Raw genomic sequence first — 15404 nt, forward strand, 5'->3', positions numbered from 1 at the left:
TCTTTTACTTACCTGAGGCCCTAGGGTATCGTGTTTAACACACACATGCTGCTTTTCCTTGATTTTGTTGATTGATCTTAATTATTTTCTGTTTTAGACTTTGTCATTCAGACTTTTACTTCTCTTTCATTCCCTGTGTTTGTGTGTGTATATTAATATATCTTTACTAATGGGTAAGTGGGGACAATAAAAAGAAATTAGGAACAAACCTTGCCAGTTAAAAAAGATGAAACAAAATAATGTATTTTAAAGACCCCAGTGTAGTACTTGGTACCACCTGCTTGGTAATATAAGTGTGGAACATCTTTGCATTTAAATATTGTCTGTTTTTCTGGTCTCATATCATTATTGTAAGTCAAGCTCAGTAGTTTGGAAATGACAGAACTGATTGCATTTTTTTAGGTTTTTTTAACATGTGGGGATTTGGAAGAGTGAACAAACAAGCCAGCCAACCTATTAAAAAGCAGCAAGAAAATGCCACTTTGTGTTCACTGGAGCTCATTGGCGATTTGATTGGACACTCATCCTCTGTGGAGGTACTGCTTTTAGTGGACAGCACTAGCCATGTGGTTCCCTGCTTCTGCCTTGCACTGCTCTTTGTTCAGAAAGACCTAACTCTCTCATCTATAGGTCTCTGTTATATCTGAACACGGAATAGGATAAGTGTGGGTAGTTAAGGTCTTCCTTTACAGAGAGAGGATTTGAACAAACAAGGAAAGTATTGCTTTTAAGCATGAACTTACTCACCATTTGTGAGACACAGATAGTTAACTAATAAAGGCAATGTGAATAATGTTAACTGTATATGTCTACTAGTAGTCCACAGGGGGTGTAGGGTTTACAGTTAAACATGTGAAGTTAAAGCCTTAGTAGAATCTGATTTCCAGGGACCTATCAAATTCACGACCAAAGCACTGTTTTGACCTATCTTTGATGGATGATAATTTGTTAACTTTATTAAACCTTAAACCTTGATAATCATTGTGCATATATGAAAATAGTTGAAAATTATAAGAAATAAAATTCTAACTTAGGAAAATCCAAACACATTACTGTTTACTATAGGCACCATTGCCTGTAATGGAGAAATAAGATCAGTCAAGATAAAGAGGTAGTTGGAACTGGTACTATGACTGTGTAGACAGAGCCCTAAGTAATGAATTTCTTAATTTTTTCATAGCTAGGGAGGAACAAATTACTTTTCATCCAAATAGACATTCATACTTAGGAGTAGCAGCAGCAGCATGCTGGCTACTGTGCATTTTCTATATATCAGAAATTAATACTAAATTACATAGACCCTAGAGTTTGCAAAGAAATGTAAAATCCTTGCCCTCATGGATCTTATATTCTAGTGGAGAGGAAAGGGGCAAAGCTAATAAGCTTTGTTTAGGCTGCTTATGATGGAACCAGATGAGTAGCAGACAGTGAATACTCAGGAATTAGAATGTTTCTTGCTGAGTCCTGTAAATATTGATGGAAGATATGGGACTTCAGATTTGAGCTGAACTCTGGAGGTTAGGCAGATGTATAGCCTTGTTACTGTATGCTCTCTGATGTTGGGTACTATGTCTTACTCTGCTTTGCTTTGCTTTACCAGGTAGCTCAGTTTTTTGTGTTTTTGTATTTTGGGGTTTTTCATTTGTTTTACCTTATTTTTGCTTGGGCATCTATTTGTAGTTTGGAGTTGGTGAATGTGGCATGTGGTAGACAAGGGCAAAGACAGCATTTACTTGGTGGCAAGGAACAGATTGGCTGTGCAGGGGCATTGGGTTCCCATGATAAGACACTAGTGTGAGAGAAAGCCTGAGATGGTACTTTCGGGTTAGATTACAAATGTCTTCTATGTAAGGCTGAATAGTTTAGACTTTTTTTTTTTTTAAGTAGTAGGGACCTGTCAAAAGGTTTTACGTGGTTGGGAGACCTTGAAAATGGCATATTTGTTGTAAGTCAGATTCTTAGGAATTTTCCTGAAGTGTTGACACTTCAGCATTTTTAAAAAGCATCCTGACTTCATTGATAAAAATTTAGTGCTCCAAATTCAGTGCTCTCCTAGGTGCTGTCTCCTGAATTTCCTCATCACTTGTATGTTTTCATCCTTGCTTTCTGGCCCAGCCCTTCTACCTGTATACTCAATTCTGTCTTTTCCAGACTCCTAATGAATTTTGTGCTGATATTTTCCCTCCTCACTCCTATATTTCAGTGAATTCTCACCTGTGGCCTCATCCTGCTGTCTTCAGAAATGTATGTTACTTCAGAGAACACTGTCATCCTCTGGTTCCTTCATGTTTGCTCCTCTCCTGTATTTCACTCTTGCCTTCAAGGACCTCATCCTTTCCGTGGGTTCACTTACCTCCTCTCTGACATGCCCCTCCATCCCTGGTGCTCATGCTGCCTTTTCATCCACATTCCACTGTTCTGTCCTTAGCCTCCAGCCTGTTCCTTTCCTAGGCACATCTCCTCCCTTTCCTTGCAGAGTTTTCTCCTGAAGCTTTCTGTGACTGCAGTTTCATCTCTGGGTCTCCCCTCTGTTTGAGCTTCTGTGGCATGCTGTAGTCTGTACTGCATTATTTAGGACCCAATTACTGAGTCTTTCCTTGGTGTCCTAATTGTTTCAGATAAGGTTTCGTTTTCCCAAGTGAAGTATGATCTTCTTGAGGGCAAGGACCATAAACACACCAGAGACACTTAGTAAATTCTTGTGGATTGATTGAGTGCATCTACTTCCATAGATTTGAAGTCAATGTTAATCTTGGGAAATTTGGAATTCAAAGACTTTATGAGTGCCATTGGTACATACATAATGATTAAGTAAAGCAGGCATGGCAAGACCTGTACCTGAGAGAATCTTAAAACCAGTACTTGAAGAATTAGATTATGATAACATTTAGAAGATACTTTGAGAATTCACTTAGTTTACAAAAATAGCTGTTACTCATAATTTTGTAGTTGAGCAATATTAGTAACATTCTGACTATTAACATTTTAGATAGTGGTTGTTTTTGTATATAACTGTTATCACTACTTAAAAATGAAACTTCTCATGAAAATCAAAGAGCTCTACATTCAAATCCAAGGAAGTCTGAAAGCATATTTTGTAATCTTGTATCAGCCTCTTCTCTTCATAAGTTCCTATAATCAGTGGTTTCAATTTTCCTTACAGATGTTTCTGTACTTTGAAGATCATGGACTTGTTACTTGCTCTGCTGATCATCTCATTATTTTGTGGAAAAATGGAGAGCGAGAATCTGGATTGCGCAGTTTAAAATTATTTCAGAAATTAGAGGAAAATGGTGACTTATACCTTGCTGTCTAGTCTAAGGAACTGAGAATACATATGCATGAACCTTGAACATCAAATATAGAGTAATACTCTGAAAAACATTGATATATTGATTATTTAAATTTGTATTTTTTTCCCTGTTTGGTCCATAAAATTCCACATGTTTGAGTTTTTACACACTTACAACCCAGCAAAAAATTGCTTCTCAGGTATTAGAAAACCCACTAAAGAACATACCACAAGTTCTCCATTGGACTTTGTGCAGGTGGTGAGTGTTTAACTTGAACCATTGTGAAATGGTGGGAATAGGGGTAAGAGTAAAGTAGTAGTTTTATTTTGGGATTCCTTTACGGTGTATTTCAGTAAGAATTCTTGTGATAAGCCAGGTACAGTGACACATACCTGTAATCCCAGCACCTTGAAAGGCTGAGGCAGGAGAATTATGAGTTCAAAGTCAGCCTCAGCAATGGTGAGGAGCTAAGCAACTTGGTGAGACCCTGTCTCTAAGTAAAATACAAAATAGGGCTGAGGTGTTGTGGCTTAATGGTTGAGTGCCCCTGAGTCCAATCCCCGGTGCCCCCGTGCCCCCCAAAAAAGAATTCTTGTGATAAATATGCCCTTTTTCTACAAATTTCCCTGGCCTTTAATAATTATCAGTGATTTTTTTGGGGGGGGAGTACCAACTGATTTGTTTAAATCATTAATAAGTTAGTTGTGGCAACTAAAATTCTTACATACTAAAATCCATAGATGTCTTATGAAGGTATATTTCTTTCCCAGTGTGAGTTGGCTTGAATATTATTGGCCAAATTAGTACTAGAACAGCAGCTGCCCCTCAGGTGTTCCAACGATGAGTCCTAGACCAGCAAAGCAGCACAGTGTTTTCAGAATCAAGACTGTGGCTGCAAGTGCCTGATTGACCGACCTCGGAGTTAATATGAAATGCTCTTTCTGTGTGTGTTGAGATTGGATCATCTTTACCTCACCAGCCTTGTGACAGAATATGCTCTCACTTTTAGTGCTGAAAAATAAAAGTTAAAAAGTATTCTTAGCTGGGCGCGGTGGTGCATTCCTGTGGCTCAGGAGGCTGAGGCAAGAGGATCAAGAGTTCAAAGCCAGCCTCAGCAAAAGTGAGGTGCTAAGCAACTCATGAGACCCTGTCTCTAAATAAAATACAAAATAGGGCTCGAGGCTGTGGGTCAGTGGTTGCATGCCCCTGAGTTCAATCTCCAAAATATTCTCCACAGTAAAAATTCAGTGGACTTAATTATGAAATTATTCTTAATCTTCTGATTAAAGAATCCTATTAAAGAAAGGGCGAGGTGACTGATGTTCGGAAGCTAATCCTTCTCAAAGGACACTTCTGCATATTTGCTCCTTATACACAGACATACTTCCTAAATGGAATCTTTATAAATCCTTGTTTTTACTGGTCTTAATATTCCCAGCTACCCACAAAGACTGCAAGAGTTAAGGTCATCTAGGTAGACTAATGGAATAATGTCATAAATGAAGACACCTAGGTCTAAGGAGGTAAGACCTTGAGATGGTTAGCTGTGTAGTGCCTGATGTCATCATTGAGCAACTTTAAACACAGGAATCGAGGAGGAGGGAGTGAGATAAATGACTATATGACTACCACTTGAGGAAAGCCAGTTAGTGTTTACAGTCATTATTGCTGTTTGAATTCATAAGAAAAAAAAAGCTATAGAGAAAACTATACTAAAACTTAAGCTACTTCTATGTGAAAATTAACATTGCCTTTTAGCCAACTAAGTGTTGTTATCGAGGCATATTTGAAAAGTCACAAAGAGCTTCACCTGAAGGTGGGGCACGGGTAGCATCCCCAAGCTCGGTGGACGTGCAGTCTAGTCAGAGTGCATCAGATTGGGATCACTTTGGCTAGGTTTCTATGGACTCCTTTAAAGCTTTTTAATTTCCTTCTCTATATAGACTTTTCCCCCTTTACTAACTTATTCTTTGCAAATTCTACATTGGCTCATGAATTAATAAAGATGTTTCTGAAGTTGTAAAAGACATAGGAATTCAGAGATTTTAAACTTTCATTTCTTAACCTATTCTGGGTTAGTATCTTGTGAGAGTGATCTGTTTGAATGGAGTGGTGAAAACCATACATGGACTTGAGGATCGAACAGTACCACAGTGAATCCCTTCTGTGGTTATTGTCCAGCTAACTACTTTTCCATCATGAGAAACTTGTGTATTCAGAAGGTAGCCTCCAGCTCAATCAGAGGACTTGATGGCTTTTTTCGTGAGAGCTCTGAGGTCAGAGCTAGAGGGTAGCAACATGATTCTGGTGGGGACTTAAACTCAACTGCTGCTCAGTAATTACATGTAATTGCTAAGCTTTGAACTTTCAGTTTAGAAGAAAATGATAATTCAGGTCAATATATAATTGCATTTTTTCTATTTCCCAAGCTTAGCTTTTAATACCTAACACTATGTATCATACCTTGTCATTTTTTAAAATTTTTTTAAAATTGTAGATGAAAAAATAACTTTATTTATTTATTTATTTATTTTTATGTGGTGCTGAGGATTGAACTCAGTAGCCTCATATGTCCTTGGCAAGTGCTGTACCTCTGAGCCACAATTCCAGCCTTTGCCATTTGTTTTTAAAAATACTTTTACCTCAATCTCTGGCTGTATTCACATAACACAATTCAAAGTGTTGGATCATCCTTTCCATTTGTCTCAAGTGGAATAGGTGCTGATTATGATTATTCTTTGCCCAGAAGGCTAACTAGTCCTGAACTCTGAGAGCAAGTAAATTTCAAAACCTTAAGTTAGAAGTAAAGAATGCCAGTGAAGCTATGGAATCATTCTGGGTTAAGTAACAATATCTGATAACTTTTCCTTCTTCTTGCTAGTAGTAATAGTAATAATGTCACTTTAATTAGTTTTTCTTAAAAATTAATTAAAAAATACATGATATTTTAGTAAACAACTGAGTATAAGAGGAAATTATAATAGTTGCTCAATTATTTCTACATTATTTTAGCATACAGAAACTGATATATCTACTACCTGCAGGACTATATTTCTAGTAAGTTGACCTTATGGAAGAAAATACTCATAGCTAGCAACTTAGAAAATTACACTGTAGAGTATACTGATACAGAGCAGAGCCGCACTGAAGCTTGAGTACCTGGCTGTCTTAAAGCATTTACCATCAACACTAAGGCTTGAATATGAAGTTGACTTGACATAACACTGAGTAAACTGTAATGTTTCATAGAGAAGATGTCAGGGACCTGATAAACGTTACTAACCAAATGGAGCTGACAGCAAGATAGTCAGGAAAAGATCGTCCTTGCCTCAGACAAGCTTCTGAAGCCTAGTCAAATTATTTAGCTCCTTAATATGGGATTCTGGCATCCTGATTTTAATGTGTTCTGAAAACAAAGTGTGTGACTCATGAAATAAAGGACACTAAACCCAAAATTTGAAATTATGAAAAATTTAGGCCAAAGAGGTAAAATAAAAACAGCTGTTGGGGATGAAAAATGGCTGTAGGAATTTAGTTACAAGTACTTCACAAAAACATTTCATCACATTTACATAATGCAGCATTACAATACAAAGCCGGCTGCTGTCCTGACCAAGCAAGTTCTCTTATCATCTAACAAAAATAATTTAGATACATTTCATCACATGGAATCGTCATATGTTTCCATTTTTGGTACAAAACATAGAAAAAAACATTGGCACATTATGTAGTGATAAGTCATTTTTTTCTTCCCATGTACCAGTTTTGACTGTTCTGCATACCAATTTTAATTTGGAAACAAAAGTAATTAGTGATTCAATTAATTCAGTCTCTGTTTATACCTCTTAAAATGCAGCATGGAGTACAGAGAAAGAAAAAATGAAGATATTTTGTTTGCTGAGTTTCTAATGTTCGTATACATAGAGAAGTGTTGGCTGGTAAAGAAAGGAAAATCTCCAGTCTGACTTTATGTGAAAAGAGCTGTATAAAAATATGCACTTGTGCTTTAGAAGCTTTTAGCATACAGTTAATAGCTTAAAATAGTATTTACTGCCTCTCCATATACCTATTTTCTGATATATTTACACATTTTGCAATCCCTTTTCTATATCATTTAAGCAAATGGCATGATCTCAAATATAGATAAGTTAAAAATATCTGAACCTTGAAACTCCCCCATCCCCTCCCCAGATATATATGTCTAGTTGGTGCACAGCACAACAAATGCCATGGGCTTAGACCCAGAAAATTTAGATCGTTTTAATAAAAATTTTTAACAGCAAATGTCTATAAATTTTTCTTTTTTAAAAAAAGCTTGTCCAAGGGCATTCAGATTTAATGGCTTTTAGATTAATACTCAGTGTAGTGCCATGTGGCTGCCCCCGTGAGCTGTAAGTAAGGGAAGCTCAGGATTCCCCCCACGTACAATGCCACTCCTCCCCAGTCATGGATGCCTTTCTGTTCAGATGAATTCCTTTCACACGAAGGAGGGTGACACAGACTGCTCATCCTCATCCAGAGGGGCACATGCCAGGCCAAGGCAGCATCCTAACTTGGGTGTCACACCCTCAACCCAGAAGATCCACCTAGCCATAGAAGCTGTGAAGCTAGCTAGTCGATCAACAATTTGGTCCTAGTTGTTCTGCTCATTTTATGTAGCTTTTTTCTTAGATAGATCTGTTCAGATAAGCTTCTTAGGAATCCTTTTCTTGAGGAAAATAGTCAAGCTAAACAGTGTTGATGACTTTTATGGTAAGAGATGAGCTGAACACTAGCTAAGCTATTTGGTCACCATCCAGGGGATGGGCTCACAGGCGCCAGTTTCTTGTATCCTACTAGTTACAGTGAATCAGCTCCATAGTTTGACAAGGCTTCACAGGACGATGGCACAGCAAAGGAGTTTGCCAAGTATTTGATCTGTCACTAAGTGATCATTCAAAAAAAATATATGTATTTTTTCATGGAACATAACTTTCTAAAAATGAAATTTGGGGGCTTGCATGATTCAAGGTCAAATATTAAACATTTGCTCTTTAACCTACACCTGTCATTATAATTATAAAGGAAAGCCTCTTGTACACTACTGTGATTCACAGTGCCCTTTGTAGATCAAGAGGTCCCCAACTGGTTTGGCTTTAGCTGTCAGATGGAAGCCTCAGACTTTTGCACTTTAGGTCATCTAATGTCTTCCAGTGTTTGTAGTTATCCGCCAAGTGCTGCATCAGGGCTGGCAGATGTGCAAAGGCTGTAAGAACATAAAAGAATCAAAAGAAATCTGTTAAACTAAGTTGGATTGCTGGAGCATTTATCAGGCAGGGGCTCTCTGAGGTAAGTTTGGGATTAGACTGGAGACATATCCAAGGTTAGGCCTTAGGCTGCAAAACATACAGGTCCTTTTAATTACTCAGAAAGCTGGCCATCGATGACATTAACCTGTAATTCAGAGTGGATGGGTTTTTTTTTTTTTTTTTTGCATCTTTCTGGAGTTTCCTCCAATGAAAGAATAAATTGCTTTGGAAACATAGCATTTGAGGAGCTGAAAGCTTGTTTATCTAGTTGTCATACATTCATTGAGTCCTCTGTACTCAAGTCTCTGAGCTAGGTGCTAGGGACACACCTTTCTGGCCACAAATAACTTTTGAAAAAAGTGTTTCATCTGCCTTAGGACTAGCCTATGTAATTAATGGTAAGTGTTCTCTGTGAGTGGTGAAGCAGCCACTAACTTACCATCCCACGCATCAAACATATCTGTTATGAAGTAGTCAATGAAGGAGATCTGGGACTTGGGGATGCTGCAGGTATTCCGGTCAAACACTGGCATCACCACTGGTAGCCCCTGTCTCTTCTCTTCATCCGTCTGTAAGGAAAACACCACCACAGGGCCATGGGCACATAAGGAGACTTCACGGCAACAGCATGTTTCTCCAAACAATTCTCTGAACATGGTGATTATCCATTTTTATATATAGAGAAACAGGCTTAGCAAGGCCCTGAGTCTTAGGTAAGTCAGCCACCACACCTGCTGAAGTGACTGCAGTCAGGTTTCTGACACTCTGACATCTCCTACTTCTCATGCTATACCACACTCCCTCCTACAGCATTGATCTTAGGGGGCTTAGCCCCTCTGTGATCTGTTTTTATTATTTAAAAGATGACTATTTTCAAAGTCTGACCAATATTACTACTACTCAGATCACTACTACTAGTTGACATACTGAGGGAACAGAAGCAACAGTGGTTAAATCTACTGGCAACTTTGCATAAATCAAGGAACTGGCACCAAATAGTATTAAGAGCAATTGTCATTGTATTTTCACTGTCTTATGCTTAAAATTTAAAAAAAAAAAGTTTCACCTAAGAAATTACTTTTTGGAAGCTGTATAATAATTACTAATTTTATTAAATCTCCACCTTTTGAGTATGTCTCTTAATATTCAGCATGACAAAAGGAAGTACACAGAAAGCCCGTGTGCTGTGTACCAGCCTGGTCTGATGGTCATCAACAGGAATGGCACTTAGGCAATTGAGTTGTGAGCTGAACTAGTTACTTTTTTCATGGAGCACTGTTTTTACAGAGGAATGACCGACAGGCAAACTATGGTTGTTCTGATTTGAGTATTAGCCATGCAGTTCTCTCAAGGTACGTGGCAATCTGGGTACTACGCGCATTATGGTGTAATGTGTGTAAAGCCATACTTCATAAAGCTGCATAGTAAGATCCACATTTCCTAATGCTATATTAAGCCAGAAGCCAGCTGATCAGAGTCTGCCTTTGTAACTTTTTGGATTTTTAGGTCACGCTGACTCAGGGAAAAGGATGCCTAAGTAGGAAGCTTACATCAGTGAACTTAACAGTGATTCTCTCCCATTCCCCATTCACACACTGAGAATAGCTTGGAGTAGGACTTCAAATCCTCTGTGTGGATCCTAGGAAGCCCATTAATGGCCTCCTACCAGTGTTTGGCTCTGCTCACTGGTTTCAGGACAGTTGATCAAACAGCCTTAAAATATCCACTGGTGTTCAAGGAATAATTTGTTCCCCTCCCCTCTTCTGGCAAGCTCAGAACTGCCTGTCCTACTTTTCTTCAATTCAGCTGCTCCTTCTCAGCCTTGCAAGCTACAGTTAGCTTACCCGGTTCTCTGTTGGCCATCTTCCCTCCCAGCCCTGCTAGACACTGTCGGCAATTTGTTACCCTTCCTCAGTAGTACATTCCAGCCAAACAGATGCCTCCAAATGCTGTCACTGTGACTACTTATCTCCTGTCATGTACATACACACCAATCCTTAGAAACTTTTCTTTGGAAGTAGGGCTATAGTTCAAATGGCATGTGATAGTCTACTCTTTTCTGAATTTTTCTTAATTCCTCTTTTTACTCCCACAGTTAAGGTGAATTACATATTGCTGCTCTCCTTATATAAAAATCCTATTTTTCCAGAAAGTCTTTTTCTATTTCTGTGTTTCTGTATCCTTCAGGAAAAAAAAAAAAAAAAAAAAAACCTCTGATATCACTTGTCCCAAACCCCCCTTTTATCTGAATTTCTGTATCACTTAATATATACGCTTCCTTTAGATGTTCATTTTTTTTTATGTGGGCATATCTATGTGCACATCCCTCCTTGACTGGACCATGAGTGACCCATATCAGGGATGTATCTTACTCATGTCTGTGTTCCCAGAATGCACTGTGGAAGCACTCACTAATAATCTGGTAAATAATGGGAGATTTCCTAGTTCTTGTGGAAATTCAGGATCCAACAATTTGAGGATAAAATTTACTTCCATAGGCTCAGTCTACTCCCCTTCTCCCAGAAGGACTTCCCTTAGGATACTGTAGGTTAGTCCCTTCAGAACCAGAAGTCTACACCAGGCAGAGGAGAGCTGCCTCCTTCCAGGGAAGAGTTCAGTAATTGATAAAAAGTTACTCAGCGGGAGGACCCACAGAGTTCTATGGCCTTGGGCCCACTCCTAGACAGTAAGCGGAACCTCCCTGAGTCAGCGCACCTGTGCAAAATACTCCTCGGAGATCCTCCCGGCCCATTCGATGCACAGGTCCAAGGGGCGACATGGGTTGGCCACATCAGCACACTTAATCATCATGCGCTTGATCAGGATTTGATTTTCTGGAAAGTTCTTCCCAGTAGAGTTACATTCACAGTCGCTGCCCTCAGTCTGGAACACATGATCAGATTAGGACTGATTCACGAGGATGGTAAAGTCACAGGTACCAACTCACCAGGCACGCTTCGGCATGACTGGGACTCAGCAGTCAAGGCTTTTTCTTAATTTCCTTAATTCCATATATAACATGCTGATATAGTCTTTTTAAAAAACAAATGACAGGATTGAGAGTTTAAAAGGTGAAAAATCCCTGTCACCACCCATCCACCCCTTATTTCCAGGCTTTTAACCAGAGAAGACTACTGGCAATGTTTGCATCTGTGAGCAACTTGGTAGGTAATCTCAAAGAAAGAGGGTTCTCCCCATCCCCAGTTTTTCAGAAAATGTGTAGAGGCAGAGTTTCCAGTTCTTGAATATGTTAAAGGTGGGAAGATGGCACAGGTGACTCTTCAGTTATTTCTTCATTTATTTTCCTTGTTCCCATTCACCAGCTCCCCTCTCCTGTACCTTCTGTCTACCCCTCCCATTTTTTTTCATTCTCAGAAGGTATATGGACACCTTTGTTTTCTTGGCTGATCTTTTGGGTGGTAGGGAGTGTAAGCCATGTAAATTTGGGGTAGATGGAGCAAAAGTGGGCTAGGGCAGGAGTATGTGTGTTCAATGACATTGGAAGAGATGGTTGTTATGGTTTAGATTTGAGGTGTCCCCAAAATGTCACGTGTGAGACAAAGTAGGTAGGCTCTGAGGTGAAATGATTGGATTATGGAAGCCTTAACCCAATCAGGGATCAAGCCTTAAACCAATAGGGATTAACTGGATGGTAACTAGAAGAGGTAGGATTTGACTAGAGGGGGCAGGTCCCTGGGGAATGCCATTTTGTCCTTATTGAGAAGAGTGTCTCCCCATGCCTCCTTTCCTTCCTGATCATCATGTCCTGAGTTGCTTTTCTCCACCACACTCTTCTACCATGATGTTCTGCGTCACCTTGAACACTGAGGAATGCAGCCAGCCTTCTATGAACAAAGACCTCTGAAACTCTGAACCCCCAAATAAACTTTTCCTCCTCTAATTATTCTTGTCAGGTCTTTTGGTCACAGCAGTGAAAAAAAATTGACTATAACAATGGTTATGCACCGATACATACTAATGGGAGGATGTCAGTGCTCCTGAGCCACACAGCCAGGTTGGGGAGTGGGTGGGCATACATGCAGGCACAAGCCAGTTATAGAGCCTGGGAAGTTATTTTCCATTCTCAAAGGCACCATTGATTTAATTGTGTGAAAACAGTTAATTAGTTTTCCAGGGCTTTGCCAAAATGAGAGACTGCATAACATTCAGGGAGTTTTGTTTTATTTTGAGACTGGACTTATTTATTAAAGCATTGATTGAATACTTTCTGAAGATTTTTCTGATTGCTGAGCAATGGGAAGATACTTCTTACTACAGACCTCACAGTAAAACATAAATCTCAACAGAAGAATTGGGGGTCTTACTTGGATAGATGACCCTCCCAATTCTAATTCTATGATTCTGTGTAACTTTTCCCCTTGAAATACCCATATTCTTGTTCCCATAAGGTGCTAGGGGAAGGCAAAAGCCCTGGCATTGTACTGTGAAGTTCTTGTTGGAGGGGGCTCAATACTGGTGAAATGGACACTATCCTTCTCCCCAGGTTAGTCATATGATGTGCTCTATAGTCTTCTTACTGATCATCATATTACCTTTAACATATCCATTCATTATTCTATACTTAGAGGATCCAAAAAATTCCACCAGAAAACTTCTAGATTTAATAAATGAATTCAGCAAAATAGCAAGATATAAAATCAATACCCATAAATCAAATGCATTTCTATACATCACTGATGAATCCTCTGAGAGAGAAATTAGAAAAACTACCACATTCACAATAGCCTCAAAAAAATGAATAAAATACTTGGGAATCAATTTAACAAAAGAGGTAAAAGACCTCTACAAGGAAAACTACAGAACACTAAAGAAAGAAATTGAAGAAGACCTTAGAAGGTGGAAAATCTCCCATTCTCTTCGATAGGCAGAATTAATGTTGTCAAAATGATCATACTACCAAAAGCGCTGTACAGATTCAATGTGATACCAATTAAAATCCCAACATCATACCTCATAGAAATAGAAAAAGTAATCATGAAATTCATTTGGAAAAATAAAGAGACCCAGAATAGCCAAAGCAACCTGTTAGCAAGAAGAGTGAAGCAGGTGGCATCACAATATCAGACCTTCAACCATACTACAGAGCCACAGTAATAAAAACAGCATGGTATTGGCACCCAAACAGACATGTAGACCAACTGTATAGAATAGAAGACAGACAAACCCACATAAATACAGTTATCTTATACTAGTTGAAAGCATGCAAAACACACTTTGGAGAAAAGATAGCCTGTTCAACAAATGGTGCTGGGAAAACTGGAAATCCATATGTAGCAAAATGAAATTAAGCCCCTATCTCTCACCATGCACAAAACTCAAAGTGGATCAAAGACCTTGGAATTGAAGCAGAGACCCCACATCTGATAGGAGAAAAAGCAGGCTCAAATCTTTATCAAGTCAGATTAGGCCCCAAATTCCTTAATGAGACCCATAAAGTGCAAGAAATAAAATTAAGAATTAATAAATGGAATGAATTCAAATTAAAAAGCTTCTTCTCAACAAAAGAAACAATCAATGAGGTGAAGAAAAAACCTACAGTATGGGAGCAAATTTTTGCCACATGCAAATCAGACAGAGAACTGATCTCCAGGATATATAAAGAATTTTAAAAACTTAGCACCAAAAAAACAAACAACTCAATAAACGGTCTAAGAAACTGAGCAAACACTTCTCAGAAGAATATATACAAGCAATCATTTGATCAACAAATATATAAAAAAATGTTCAACACCTCCAGGAATTAGAGAAATGCAAATCAAAACTACTCTAAGATTGCTCCTCACTCCAGTCAGAATGGCAGCTATTAAGAATACAAACAAGGGCTGGGGATGTGGCTCAAGCGGTAGCGCGCTCGCCTGGCATGCGTGCGGCCCGGGTTCGATCCTCAGCACCACATACAAACAACCATGTTGTGTCCGCCGATAACTAAAAAATAAATATTAAAAAATTCTCTCTCTCCCTCTATCGCTCTCTCTTTAAAAAAAAAAAGAATACAAACAACATACAATGGAATTTTACTCAGCAATAAAAGAGAATAAAATCATGGCATTTGCAGGTAAATGGATGGAGTTAGAGAAGATAATGCTAAGTGAAGTTAGCCAATCCCAAAAAAAGAAATGCCAAATGTTTTCTCTGATATAAGGAGGCTGACTCATAGTGGGGTAGGGAGGGAGAACATGGGAGGAATAGATGAATTCTAGATAGGGCAGAGGGGTGAGAGGGAAAGGAAGTGGGCAGGGGATTAGCAAGGATGGTGGAATGTAATAGACATCAATACACAAAGTACATGTATGAAGACTTGAGTTGGTGTGAACATACTTTATTTACAAAAGGAAGTATGAAAATTGTTCTATATGAGTAATAAGAATTGTGATGCATTCTGCTGTCATGTATTTTAAAAATAAAACCAATAAAAAAGAATACAAACAACAATAAATGTTGGTGAGGATGTGGGGGGAAAGGCACATTCATACATTTCTGGTAAGATTGCAAATTGGTGCTGCCAATCTGGAAAGCAGAATGGAGATTCTTTGGAATCTTGGAATGGAACCACCATTTGACCCAGCTATCCTACTCCTTGGTCTATACCCAAAGGACTTAAAAACGGCATACTACAGGGACACAGCCACATCAGTGTTTATAGCAGCAGAATTCACAATAGCTAAACTGTGGAACCAACCTAGATGCCCTTCAATAGATAAATGGATAAAGAAACTGTGATATATATATATATATATATATATATATATATATATATATATATATATATATATACATATACATATATACATATATATATGTA

The 15404-nt window shown here is 38.5% G+C and overlaps 2 protein-coding genes across 5 annotated transcripts in view; one reads left to right on the forward strand and one right to left on the reverse strand.

Annotated features, from left to right (window-relative positions):
* The window catches only part of WDR41 (WD repeat domain 41), a 45239-nt gene extending 39980 nt beyond the window's left edge, over window positions 1-5259 (forward strand). The window contains exons 12-13 of the mRNA XM_081307212.1: window positions 403-536; window positions 3164-5259. Coding sequence (XP_081163338.1) covers window positions 403-536; window positions 3164-3316 — 287 coding nt within the window. The 3' untranslated portion in view covers window positions 3317-5259. The remainder of the gene's footprint in view (window positions 1-402; window positions 537-3163) is intronic.
* A 1497-nt stretch (window positions 5260-6756) lies between these two features.
* Window positions 6757-15404, reverse strand: part of PDE8B (phosphodiesterase 8B) — a 215026-nt gene continuing 206378 nt past the window's right edge. For 3 of the 4 annotated variants that reach the window (XM_081307174.1, XM_081307172.1, XM_081307171.1), the window contains 3 exons: window positions 11297-11464; window positions 9021-9150; window positions 6757-8538 (listed from right to left, as the gene is read on the reverse strand). In XM_081307174.1, coding sequence (XP_081163300.1) covers window positions 8429-8538; window positions 9021-9150; window positions 11297-11464 — 408 coding nt within the window. In that variant the 3' untranslated portion in view covers window positions 6757-8428. The remainder of the gene's footprint in view (window positions 8539-9020; window positions 9151-11296; window positions 11465-15404) is intronic. The other variant, XM_081307173.1, reaches the window with a different exon arrangement.

This window comes from Spermophilus citellus (genome assembly GCF_964194105.1).
Source record: "Spermophilus citellus genome assembly, chromosome: 1".
NCBI classification, from domain to species: domain Eukaryota; kingdom Metazoa; phylum Chordata; class Mammalia; order Rodentia; family Sciuridae; genus Spermophilus; species Spermophilus citellus.